The following is a 13,422-nucleotide window of genomic DNA, read 5'->3' on the forward strand; positions in this document are numbered from 1 at the left end:
ACTTGATTTGTTTCGTCCCCTTGGTTTAAATGGTGTTGTTGGTTCTAAGATTTGGATCTCTGATGATTTACTTGTTGACATTAGTCTTATGTTGCCTCTATGGACACCAGAGATGAAAACCACAATATCCTCTCATAACCTTAATCCACTTAATCTTCAGTCCTTTTCTGTTTCTATGCACTTTTTTTTTTTTGGATTACCAATCCATGCTGTCCAAAGCAAATGCTCTCAAACTATAATTACACTATCTATAAAGCTCCTGGTACACATGCCCTCTTGTCAATCCACCCTGTGCCCTCAAACCGTTCCTGTCCTTGGATTACTTCTGAGCTCCAGGCCAGGAAAGCAGAAGGCCATCATAATGCACATTATCAACTCATTATTATACAAGACTGCAATCAATGTTGCACATTAACATTACATTGTGAGAAATATAAAGTACTCATAAACTTCCATAATCTTGGTGCCATTTTTGATTCTCTCTTAATTTTCATCTTTGATTCTCTTTTCATTTGAATGTCATCAGGTCTCTTATTAAGATTTATTAATTAATCCTGCATTAATCCTTCTACAGTCTCCATAACATTTTCAAATTTTGCCCCATGCTCAGTAGCAACGTGCTTGATTGTGGTAATGCCACTTCTCTTTTGTCTCCCAGTTAAACTCTCCAGATTTGCTGAATCGACACTTCCCATTGAAACTGAATGGGATCCCTTGCATTGTGTTGTTTTACCTGACCAGTAGAAATCCACTGTAACACCAGCTGAATGTGGTACATAGTACTACAGCAGTAATTTAGCTGATAGAGCTTGAGCAATTGAGGGTTAAGGGTCTTACTCAGGGGCACAGCAGTGGCAACTTGGCGATGGTGAGGATTAAAATGACAACCTTTCAATTACTCCAAGCATATTATTATTTAAAGCACCATTAAGTGAGAGAAAAGCACTTTATAAATAACATTTTTATTCAGTGTGCTAATGACAATCACCAGTCCACTTATCAATTATAAAACCATACCTACCTATTATGTGATCAGAACCAAGCACAAACATAAGCCAACATTAAGACATTTTGCCATTTTCACTTTTGGTGTCTGTTTTCAAAGCAACACACTGCTTCAAGGTAACAGACTGTTTTAGTATTACATTAGTATATGGATAATAAAAGTAGACTGTAATTTTCAAAAATGTTTTTTACTGCAATTGACTTTGTGGATAATTTGTGTAAACTGGTAAATATGATCGTTTGTCTATGTTGTAGATGTAATTCAGAAAGTCAATAAACTTCTGAAAACAAATTTTTGAGACAACTTACTGATGGTTGTGTTGAGTTCAGTTCCACTGGTTTCAGATGTAGGTGAAGGTGTGATGCTGCTGACATCTGCAGAAAAGAAAATGTGGAAACAGTGATGACAAAGCCTGTAGAACTCTAGAAATGTGTAAAAAAAAAATAATAAAGACATGTAAAATACCTGTACAATAGGCCATGTTGCAGAATATTGGCCTGACAATCTCATATACATAGAAATTGTCTGGGCATGCTTTAACACGAATTGGGTTGGACTTGAAGTAGCAACAGTCAGAATCCTGCATTTTGCACAGACCTGGCGGGTGACCACTCCATCCTCTAGCTGAGGATGAGTACCATTGAGCCACAGAGTGTAGAAAGTACCACATCTGTAAACATCAACACAGCTCTCAGTCATACGGATGTCCATCCCATTGTACAGCAGGCGGTACCAGCCATTCCAGTTGAAGTTGATGTCACAAATTCCCAAGCCAGGTGCAGTATTGGCTCTCCAGGGTTGGTCGAGGGTGACATAGTAATTGCAGGGGTCATAAGATGAATCATTGACAGCAACTGTCAAAGAAAAATAAAACATAAATAAAAATACATTCTTGTTTTGTGCGCTATAGTGGAGTGGTGGCAGGATGTGTGATGTGCCCGTCTGAAACCCTTGGGATGCCAACTAAAGCAAGCCCTCTTAACTCTGGAAGAGCACAGCTTGGCACATTTGGTACTGCATGTTCCACTAGGCCCCACATCATTGTACTGAAGCCAATTGTTGGAATCTGTTGTATCACTATATTTTCTCAGCAAGTTTGGTGATGTTTTGCATCAGATTTTATTCAGAGTATTGTGATTATTTGCACAGAAACCTGAATGTTTGTTAATGGTTACAAAGTATTACTACATAATGTCTAAGCATCAGTAAAAATGTGTAAATGTGTTCTGTGTAATGTAAAGCTGTGCTGAGGATGGTCTGCCACATGAACCACATCTAGTCATTCAATAAGTTCAGTGTACCTTCTAAATGGCCAGAAACTGATCACTGTAAAAGAGCTAGAAGATGGCTAATGTGAATAATACATAGCACAGCATGGTATAAAGACTATACAACAACAAGAGGTTTATAATACACAAGTGATTCTAATTAAACACTTTAATCAAAAATGTTTTTTTCCTAATGATGAAATATACATAGATCTAAAAACCAGTAAGGTAAATAATTATTTATTATCTCATTGTATAAATGACTCAAAATCAGTTCCATGTAGAGGAAGTGAGTAGTTTACCGGTATTGTGAGAGATTGCAGTGGTAAGTGTTGTAAAGCTGTCCACATCTGCAATAGAAACATTTTCAAAATGAGTAGTTTTAGGAAAACTACAAACATAAAAAATGATTATTATTATTAACGTGAGGAAATATGTGTTGAAATAGCATTTCTCCTATATTCCTATATGTACTCAGCAGTGGTTCTCCTTTAAACATAAACATTTTACATAATGACCTCCCCAACTCTAGTCTATTCTCAATATAAATCAGGTGATGGTAATTATAACTTGTGTTCCATTCCAACATTTTCCCTGTAGTTATGGTGGAGCTAATACAATTACATAACTTCACCACATGTCAGCTACCTGCTGTCACAGTATGATTTCTGGATTTATATGCCAAAATAAATGGACATTTATTCAGATCATTATAGTTTTCACAGGGGTCAATATTTGGGTATCTAAAACTCACTGTTAAGGAAACAAACCAGTGATGTTAGAAAGTTTAAATGCTATATAATATCACCAAGATTATATGCATTTTTAAGATATATGATTTGTCAGTCCAAAATGTAATTTTTACATATTGTCTTTGAATGTTATCCCTTATGAGGCATCTTAGTCATACCACATACAGGTCTTTGATTGACATTTTCTTTCATTTACAGCCATTAAAAATAAAAGAAAAAGAAAATATAATAATAGTAGTGACCTTTGTTTTAAACACCTGACATAATGGCAAACGTTTGTTTTTAAAGATTCACATTCTTTCCTATTTTTGTTGTGAAATATTTGTCTCAGGTTGTTTCTGATGGGTGAAATCCTCTGTTTGTTGTGTATCAATTTTCTCTCAGTTTATTAAGTGGCTAACATGCAAGATAAAATGTAAATCTTTCCTAATGCTTTATTTACAAATATAGGGTCTTATATAAAATCAATTTATTACTAAACATATGGGCTACACACATAAGAGCTGAACATATAAAAATGATCGATTAAAACAAAGACAGAGAAATACTCTACCTGCACAGTATGTAGGCATTGGAATAGACACATCTGGCTTGACAAGTTTGTAGACATAGTAATTTCCTGGACAGGCTTTCACTTGGATGGGGTGGGACCTGGACACTGAGCTGCACTGACCATCAGAGTAGGCGTAGATTTCTCTGGTCAAAATTCCATCCTCTAGTTGTGGATGAGAACCACCAAGTACAAGTGGAGTGTAGCCACCACACGTCACGTAGCTCACACACCACTCAGACATCTGAGCGCTATTCCCCTGGAGAAACAGCCGATACCAGCCATCCCACTCAATAACGGTGTCATCATGACCAGTGCTGTAAGTGTTCGTGCCCCTCCAGTAGTCATCAATGACATCGTAGTAGTAGCAAGGGTCAAACGTGAAGTCATCTTGAGTGGACTCTGTGGAAGCATAACATTGATAGCTTATCAATTAGAATATTTTATTACAAAACAATCAGGTATCCATAGAACCCCAAATGCTTAAACATACATTTTCCAGATGCTTTCAAGTTTTCCACATGTTAAGATGAGTTTGTAACATACCAAAATTGAAAGGGTCTGAAAACCTCTCTCATACACAATGTGCATACATAATCTTCTTTACTTTTAGGTTATTTTTTTCTTATCATGTCATGTTTCTTTAAAATAGTCCATACAAAAATTAGATGGCATATGAATTTTAAAAAGCTAATTAATACCAAAGACACCAGAATTATTTGCAGATTAGTTGGGTAAGGAAACAAATCATGAAACTGGATCCATTCAGACTAATGACATGGCTAAAGAACTTACTAATGGTCACACTGGATTCCGTACCAGATGAGGTTACAAGAACTGGAGATGTGGTGTTGACATCTGAAGAGGGAAAGCAGGAGAAATGCAAAATTGAAAATCAAAGGATTACAATATGATGAAATATTTACAGTATATGAACAGCTCTTCCATGTCACTTCCATCTTCAGTGATACGGACTTCCTGCACTCAGTGCAGACTTTAACTCATGGTTGTAAAACAGTCCTGCTCCCTCCAGTCTTTGTGTTTCCCTACACCCCTCAGCTTTTCCCTACACCTTATAGTTCTTCATTATACTCTGGCCCATAACAATTGACTGTGGTAGACTGTTCTTCTGTTTGCCATTTAAAACACAGCTAAAAGTATTACTATTCATCTAGAACTTTTATTATGATCTCATCTGTCCTCTGTGTGTGTGTGTGTGTGTCTGTGTGTGTGTGTGTGTGTGTGTGTGTGTGTGTGTGTGTGTGTGTGTGTGTGAATTTATTGTGTTATATGCACTGAAAAACAACCTTGGATCTGAGAAGAGTGCTATATAATGTATTATTATTATTATTATTATTATTGTTGTTGTTGTTGTTGTTGTTGTTAATAATAATAATAATAATAATGTATTTGAAATGTATAATTGTGTAAATACCTGTACAGTAAGCCATGTTGCAGAACATTGGACTGACAATCTCATACACATAGAAATTGCCTGGGCATGCTTTAACACGAATTGGGGTGGACTTGAAGAGGCAGCAGTCATAGCCTGCATTTGCACAGACCTGGCGGGTGACCACTCCATCCTCTAGCTGAGGATGAGGACCATTGAGCCACAGAGTGTAGAAAGTACCACATCTGTTAACATCAACACAGCTCTCTGCCATATGGATGTCCATCCCATTGTACAGCAGGCGGTACCAGCCATTCCAGTTGAAGTTGCTGTCACAAATTCCCAACCCAGTTGCATTATTGGCTCTCCAGGGTTGATCCAGGGAGACGTAGTCATTACAGGGCTCATAAGATGTAAGACTGTTCAAAACAACTGTCATGGATATACAAAGAGTAAAACATGAATCATTATTTAAGGTATGTTCTCATGGCAACTCATGTAATGATGAAGTGGGAAAAAGCACTGTACCTGTAGAGTATACGGGCAGAGGAACTGACACATCTGGCTTGACAAGTTTGTAGACATAGTAATGTCCTGGACAGGCTTTCACTTGGATTGGGTTGGACCTGTAGTAATTGCACTGGTAACTATATACCCCATATCCCCAGTACCCCCAGTACCCCCAGTACCCCCAGTAATTGTAATTATTGGTCCCATAGATTTCTCTTGTAACGGTTCCATCCTCAATAAGGGGATGTGATCCACCAAGCAGCAGTGTGGTGTAGCCACCAGATGACATGGAGCCCACACACCACTCAGCAATCTGTGCATCTGCACCCTCTAGATACAGCCGGTACCAGCCATCCCATTCAACAGAGGTGTCATCATGACTGCTGTAGTAATAGGAGAATCCAAAACTGTAGTAGCCATATCCATTGTAACTGTAAATAGTTCTCCACGTGTCATCAAGAACATTGTAGTTGTAACAGGGGTCAAAAGTAGAGCTGTCTGGATTGGTTGCTGTAGAAAATAAAACATTAATGTAATGACGTGCTTCAAACCAAGGTGGATTCAGATATCCGTGTCTGTATATACCAAGATCTATTGAAAGCAGGACAAGGTGACTGAACCACCACCTGAACCTGGAGGGAGGACTCATGCAATGTAAGTGAGGGAGTCTCTGCTTGGCCACAGATACCGGGACCTGTAGGCGTACTGCTTTGTTTCCTTGTTTTTTTTTGGGGGGGGGGTTTGGTCCTCCTCACACATATGGAGATTGATGGAACCAATTTTCTTTCAAAACTGTGTTCTCCAGTGTATACAACATAACTGAAATACCAGGACTGAGCATTATTGCAAGCGCCTTGCACCTTACTTTATTGTGTCTCGCTAAAGTAGAGGTAGGCACAGGTGCTACCAATTTGTCCTGATTACCAGTGCATGTGGCAGTACTGTTCCTCCCTCTAGTGGCCAGTCATGGCAGCTCTAGGCTGGGACCTTACACATTACATAAGACTTTGATTTCTGGTTGGATAATTTCATATATATATACACAAACTGTGCTTGCAGGATCTAGCCAATGGGGTACAAAATTCCTTGTGGTGCCCCTTTATCCCAGTATTACTGAGTTCCATTACATGCTATAGCATATACACTGCCTGGCCAAAAAAAAAAGGTCACCACCTGGATTTAACTAAGAAAATAGTTAAGAGCTACCCATTGGATAATTACTGCATGGGTGATTATGTTTCAGCTGGCAACAAGTTATTTAACCCTAACTGATGCAGTGAGTAGCTTCTCATTTGTTAAACAACCATGTTGTAAAGACACATCCTGTGGTCGTGGAAAAGATGTTAATCTGTTTCAGAAGGGTCATATTATTGGCATGCATCAAGCAGAGAAAACATCTAAGGAGATTGCTGAAACTACTAAATTCGGGTTAAGAACTGTCCAACTCATTATTAAAAAGTGGAAGGACAGTGCGGAAGCATCATCTTCCAGGAAGGAATGTGGTCAGAAAAAAATCTCTCTCAACTTCTTTGTCAGTACAGCAAATAAAAGATGCAACATTTCACTTTCTTCCCTACTTATCTCCGCAAAGTCTAAGCCTACATCTCTTCCTTTTCTTTAAGTCATCTCTTCACAGATGGAAGGCTACCACTTCTTCCCTGGGTGGTTTTCTCTCACATCTTCTCAAAGATGTACTGCTGCTGTGTACCTGCTTCTGCATCTATTTTCCTGTGTCTGCTCGAAGACCTGATTCTTAATGCCTGCTGTTTAGCACTTTTCTTTACTGAACACGAGCCTGAGTTTGTTATTGAAAATAAAGACTCCCCAGAAGTCACCTATTGCTCCTTCTGTGCCACAACTGTCACACAGGGTCAACAAATATTGCAGTTTTAAAGTCTTTTTAAAAACTTGTTCAATCTTAACATAAAAGGGTGTCTCTTGTAAAAACATATTACAAAATAAGATTTTTTTTTTCATTAAAAGATGAATATTTTTGTTTGTTTTTTTAGGCTTGAAATATAGAAGGACATTTAAAAAGATTTTGTTTCTGTTTGAGACTTTTTTAAACATTGCTATTTTGTTTGTATGTAGCCTCACTGTCTATGTTGCACATATAATCCATTTATTACAAACTGCAACATTAATGGTTATAGCAACTTACATATAGATGTGGTAGGTTCTGTTTCACTGGACATGTTTGCAGATGCAGGAATTGTTATGTTGCTTGCATCTAAAGAAAGGGAATATGAAAACATGACAAAGCCTGTAGAAATCTAGAAATGTGTAAAAAAAAAAAAAAAAAAAAAAAAAAGAATGTCATACCTGTACAGTAAGCCATGTTGCAGAAGATTGGCCTGACAAACTCGTACACATAGTAATTGCCTGGGCATGCTTTTACACGAATTGGGGTGGACTTGAAGAGGCAGCAGTCGTAGCCTGCATTTGCACAGACCTGGCGGGTGACCACTCCATCCTCTAGCTGAGGATGAGGACCATTGAGCCACAGAGTGTAGAAAGTACCACATCTGTTAACATCAACACAGCTCTCAGTCATACGGATGTCCATCCCATTGTACAGCAGGCGGTACCAGCCATTCCAGTTGAAGTTGCTGTCACAAATTCCCAACCCAGTTGCATTATTGGCTCTCCAGGGTTGATCCAGGGAGACGTAGTCATTACAGGGCTCATAAGATGTAAGACTGTTCAAAACAACTGTCATGGATATACAAAGAGTAAAACATTAATCATTATTTAAGTCCTTTTAAAAAGATGAATATTTTTTACAGATTTATTTAATGGATTTGCACTGTCAAGCCTGCTAGGTTCAGTTTGTTAATAAACACTGAATATTAAAGGCTAATGGACCCTTGGTATATTCTCATGGCAACTCATGTAATGATGAAGTGGGAAAAAGCACTGTACCTGTAGAGTATACGGGCAGAGGAACTGACACATCTGGCTTGACAAGTTTGTAGACATAGTAATGTCCTGGACAGGCTTTCACTTGGATTGGGTTGGACCTGTAGTAATTGCACTGGTAACTATATACCCCATATCCCCAGTACCCCCAAGTACCCCAGTACCCCCAGTAATTGTAATTATTGGTCCCATAGATTTCTCTTGTAACGGTTCCATCCTCAATAAGGGGATGTGATCCACCAAGCAGCAGTGTGGTGTAGCCACCAGATGACATGGAGCCCACACACCACTCAGCAATCTGTGCATCTGCACCCTCTAGATACAGCCGGTACCAGCCATCCCATTCAACAGAGGTGTCATCATGACTGCTGTAGTAATAGGAGAATCCAAAACTGTAGTAGCCATATCCATTGTAACTGTAAATAGTTCTCCACGTGTCATCAAGAACATTGTAGTTGTAACAGGGGTCAAAAGTAGAGCTGTCTGGATTGGTTGCTGTAGAAAATAAAACATTAATGTAATGACGTGCTTCAAACCAAGGTGGATTCAGATATCCGTGTCTGTATATACCAAGATCTATTGAAAGCAGGACAAGGTGACTGAACCACCACCTGAACCTGGAGGGAGGACTCATGCAATGTAAGTGAGGGAGTCTCTGCTTGGCCACAGATACCGGGACCTGTAGGCGTACTGCTTTGTTTCCTTGTTTTTTTTTTTTTGGGGGGGGGGGGGGGGTTTGGTCCTCCTCACACATATGGAGATTGATGGAACCAATTTTGTTTCAAAACTGTGTTCTCCAGTGTATACAACATAAACTGAAATACCAGGACTGAGCATTATTGCAAGCGCCTCACCTTACTTTATTGTGTCTCGCTAAAGTAGAGGTAGGCACAGGTGCTGCCAATTTGACCTTACTACCAGTGCATGTGGCAGTACTGTTCCTCCCTCTAGTGGCCAGTCATGGCAGCTCTAGGCTGGGCCCTTACACATTACATAAGACTTTGATTTCTGGTTGGATAATTTCATATATATATACAAAATGTGCTTGCAGGATCTAGCCAATGGGGTACAAAATCCCTTGTGGTGCCCCTTTATCCCAGTGTTACTGAATTCCATTACATGCTATAGCATATAAACTGCCTGGCCCAAAAAAAGGTCACCACCTGGATTTAACTAAGAAAATAGTTAAGAGCTACCCATTGGATAATTACTGCATGGGTGATTATGTTTCAGCTGGCAACAAGTTATTTAACCCTAACTGATGCAGTGAGTAGCTTCTCATTTGTTAAACAACCATGTTGTAAAGACACATCCTGTGGTCGTGGAAAAGATGTTAATCTGTTTCAGAAGGGTCATATTATTGGCATGCATCAAGCAGAGAAAACATCTAAGGAGATTGCTGAAACTACTAAATTCGGGTTAAGAACTGTCCAACTCATTATTAAAAAGTGGAAGGACAGTGCGGAAGCATCATCTTCCAGGAAGGAATGTGGTCAGAAAAAAATCTCTCTCAACTTCTTTGTCAGTACAGCAAATAAAAGATGCAACATTTCACTTTCTTCCCTACTTATCTCCGCAAAGTCTAAGCCTACATCTCTTCCTTTTCTTTAAGTCATCTCTTCACAGATGGAAGGCTACCACTTCTTCCCTGGGTGGTTTTCTCTCACATCTTCTCAAAGATGTACTGCTGCTGTGTACCTGCTTCTGCATCTATTTTCCTGTGTCTGCTCGAAGACCTGATTCTTAATGCCTGCTGTTAGCACTTTTCTTTACTGAACACGAGCCTGAGTTTGTTATTGAGAATAAAGACTCTCCAGAAGTCACCTATTGCTCCTTCTGTGCCACAACTGTCACACAGGGTCAAACAAATATTGCAGTTTTAAAGTCTTTTTAAAACTTGTTCAGTCCTTAACATAAAAGGGTGTCTCTTGTAAAAACATATTACAAAATAAGATTTTTTTTTTCATTAAAAGATGAATATTTTTGTTTGTTTTTTTAGGCTTGAAATATAGAAGGACATTTAAAAAGATTTTGTTTCTGTTTGAGACTTTTTTAAACATTGCTATTTTGTTTGTATGTAGCCTCACTGTCTATGTTGCACATATAATCCATTTATTACAAACTGCAACATTAATGGTTATAGCAACTTACATATAGATGTGGTAGGTTCTGTTTCACTGGACATGTTTTGCAGATGCAGGAATTGTTATGTTGCTTGCATCTAAAGAAAGGGAATATGAAACATGACAAAGCCTGTAGAAATCTAGAAATGTGTAAAAAAAAAAAAAAAAAAAAAAAAAAGAATGTCATACCTGTACAGTAAGCCATGTTGCAGAAGATTGGCCTGACAAACTCGTACACATAGTAATTGCCTGGCATGCTTTTACACGAATTGGGGTGGACTTGAAGAGGCAGCAGTCGTAGCCTGCATTTGCACAGACCTGGCGGGTGACCACTCCATCCTCTAGCTGAGGATGAGGACCATTGAGCCAAAGAGTGTAGAAAGTACCACATCTGTTAACATCAACACAGCTCTCAGTCATACGGATGTCCATCCCATTGTACAGCAGGCGGGTACCAGCCATTCCAGTTGAAGTTGCTGTCACAAATTCCCAACCCAGTTGCATTATTGGCTCTCCAGGGTTGATCCAGGGAGACGTAGTCATTACAGGGCTCATAAGATGTAAGACTGTTCAAAACAACTGTCATGGATATACAAAGAGTAAAACATGAATCATTATTTAAGTCCTTTTAAAAAGATGAATATTTTTTACAGATTTATTTAATGGATTTGCACTGTCAAGCCTGCTAGGTTCAGTTTTTTAATAAACACTGAACATTAAAGGCTAATGGACCCTTGGTATGTTCTCATGGCAACTCATGTAATGATGAAGTGGAAAAAGCACTGTACCTGTAGAGTATACGGGCAGAGGAACTGACACATCTGCTTGACAAGTTTGTAGACATAGTAATGTCCTGGACAGGCTTTCACTTGGATTGGGTTGGACCTGTAGTAATTGCACTGGTAACTATATACCCCATATCCCCAGTACCCCCAGTACCCCAGTACCCCCAGTACCCCCCAGTAATTGTAATTATTGGTCCCATAGATTTCTCTTGTAACGGTTCCATCCTCAATAAGGGGATGTGATCCACCAAGCAGCAGTGTGGTGTAGCCACCAGATGACATGGAGCCCACACACCACTCAGCAATCTGTGCATCTGCACCCTCTAGATACAGCCGGTACCAGCCATCCCCATTCAACAGAGGTGTCAATCATGACTGCTGTAGTAATAGGAGAATCCAAAACTGTAGTAGCCATATCCATTGTAACTGTAAATAGTTCTCCACGTGTCATCAAGAACATTGTAGTTGTAACAGGGTCAAAAGTAGAGCTGTCTGGATTGGTTGCTGTAGAAAATAAAACATTAATGTAATGACGTGCTTCAAACCAAGGTGGATTCAGATATCTGTGTCTGTATATACCAAGATCTATTGAAAGCAGGACAAGGTGACTGAACCACCACCTGAACCTGGAGGGAGGACTCATGCAATGTAAGTGAGGGAGTCTCTGCTTGGCCACAGATACCGGGACCTGTAGGCGTACTGCTTTGTTTCCTTGTTTTTGTTTTTTTTTTTGGGGGGGGGGGGGGGTTTGGTCCTCCTCACACATATGGAGATTGATGGAACCAATTTTGTTTCAAAACTGTGTTCTCCAGTGTATACAACATAACTGAAATACCAGGACTGAGCATTATTGCAAGCGCCTTGCACCTTACTTTATTGTGTCTCGCTAAAGTAGAGGTAGGCACAGGTGCTGCCAATTTGTCCTGACTACCAGTGCATGTGGCAGTACTGTTCCTCCCTCTAGTGGCCAGTCATGGCAGCTCTAGGCTGGGCCCTTACACATTACATAAGACTTTGATTTCTGGTTGGATAATTTCATATATATATACAAAATGTGCTTGCAGGATCTAGCCAATGGGGTACAAAATCCCTTGTGGTGCCCCTTTATCCCAGTGTTACTGAATTCCATTACATGCTATAGCATATCCACTGCCTGGCCCAAAAAAGGTCACCACCTGGATTTAACTAAGAAAATAGTTAAGAGCTTCCCATTGGATAATTATTGCAAGGGGGATTATGTTTCAGCTGGCAACAAGTTATTTAACCCTAACTGATGCAGTGAGTAGCTTCTCAATTGTTAAACAACCATGTCGTAAAGACACATCCTGTGGTCGTGGAAAAGATGTTAATCTGTTTCAAAAGGGTCATATTATTGGCATGCATCAAGCAGAGAAAACATCTAAGGAGATTGTTGAAACTACTAAATTCGGGTTAAGAACTGTCCAACTCATTATTAAAAAGTGCAAGGACAGTGCGGAAGCATCATCTTCCAGGAAGGAATGTGGTCGGAAAAAAATCTTTCTCAACTTCTTTGTCAGTACAGCAAATATAATATGCAACATTTCACTTTCTTCCCTACTTATCTCCACAAAGTCTAAGCCTACATCTCTTCCTTTTCTTTAAGTCAGCTTTTCACAGATGGAAGGCTACCACTTTTTCCCTGGGTGGTTTTCTCTCACATCTTCTCAAAGATGTACTGCTGCTGTGTACCTGCTTCTGCACCTATTTTCCTGAGTCTGCTCGAAGACCTGATTCTTAATGCCTGCTGTTTAGCACTTTTCTGTACTGAACACGAGCCTAAGATTGCTATTGAGAATAAAGACGCTCCAGAAGTCACCTCTTGCTCTTTCTGTGCCACAACTGTCACACAGGGTCAACGAATATTGCAGTTTTAAAGTCTTTTTAAAAACTTGCTCAATCTTAACATAAAAGGGTGTCTCTTGTAAAAACATATTACCAAATAAGATTTTTTTTTTCATTGAAAGATAAATATTTTTGTTTGTTTTTTTAGGCTTGAAATATAGAAGGACATTTAAAAAGATTTTGTTTCTGTTTGAAACTTTTTTAAACATTACTATTTAGTTTGTATGTAGCCTCACTGTCTATGTTGCACATA

General features: G+C 39.2%; 2 protein-coding genes across 2 annotated transcripts; both read right to left on the reverse strand.

Annotated features, from left to right (window-relative positions):
- Nucleotides 1–86: 86 nt before the first annotated feature.
- On the reverse strand, nt 87–5,408 carry LOC118241148 (uromodulin-like). Its single transcript, XM_035525065.1, is given in 8 exon segments — nt 87–97; nt 1,315–1,380; nt 1,472–1,585; nt 1,588–1,860; nt 3,580–3,978; nt 4,372–4,434; nt 5,012–5,125; nt 5,210–5,408. Coding segments are annotated over 8 exon segments (1,239 nt in total).
- Nucleotides 5,409–5,453: 45 nt separating this feature from the next.
- Nucleotides 5,454–11,660, reverse strand: LOC118241149 (the record flags this gene model as incomplete). Its single annotated transcript, XM_035525066.1, is given in 9 exon segments — nt 5,454–5,989; nt 7,641–7,709; nt 7,802–8,191; nt 8,402–8,893; nt 10,711–10,773; nt 10,776–10,971; nt 10,973–11,100; nt 11,310–11,345; nt 11,348–11,660. Coding segments are annotated over 9 exon segments (2,223 nt in total), but the record flags the coding sequence as incomplete, so codon positions are not given.
- Between the last annotated feature and the right edge of the window lie 1,762 nt (nt 11,661–13,422).

Source organism: Electrophorus electricus, chromosome 4 (genome assembly GCF_013358815.1).
Source record: "Electrophorus electricus isolate fEleEle1 chromosome 4, fEleEle1.pri, whole genome shotgun sequence".
Taxonomy (NCBI): Eukaryota; Metazoa; Chordata; class Actinopteri; order Gymnotiformes; family Gymnotidae; genus Electrophorus; species Electrophorus electricus.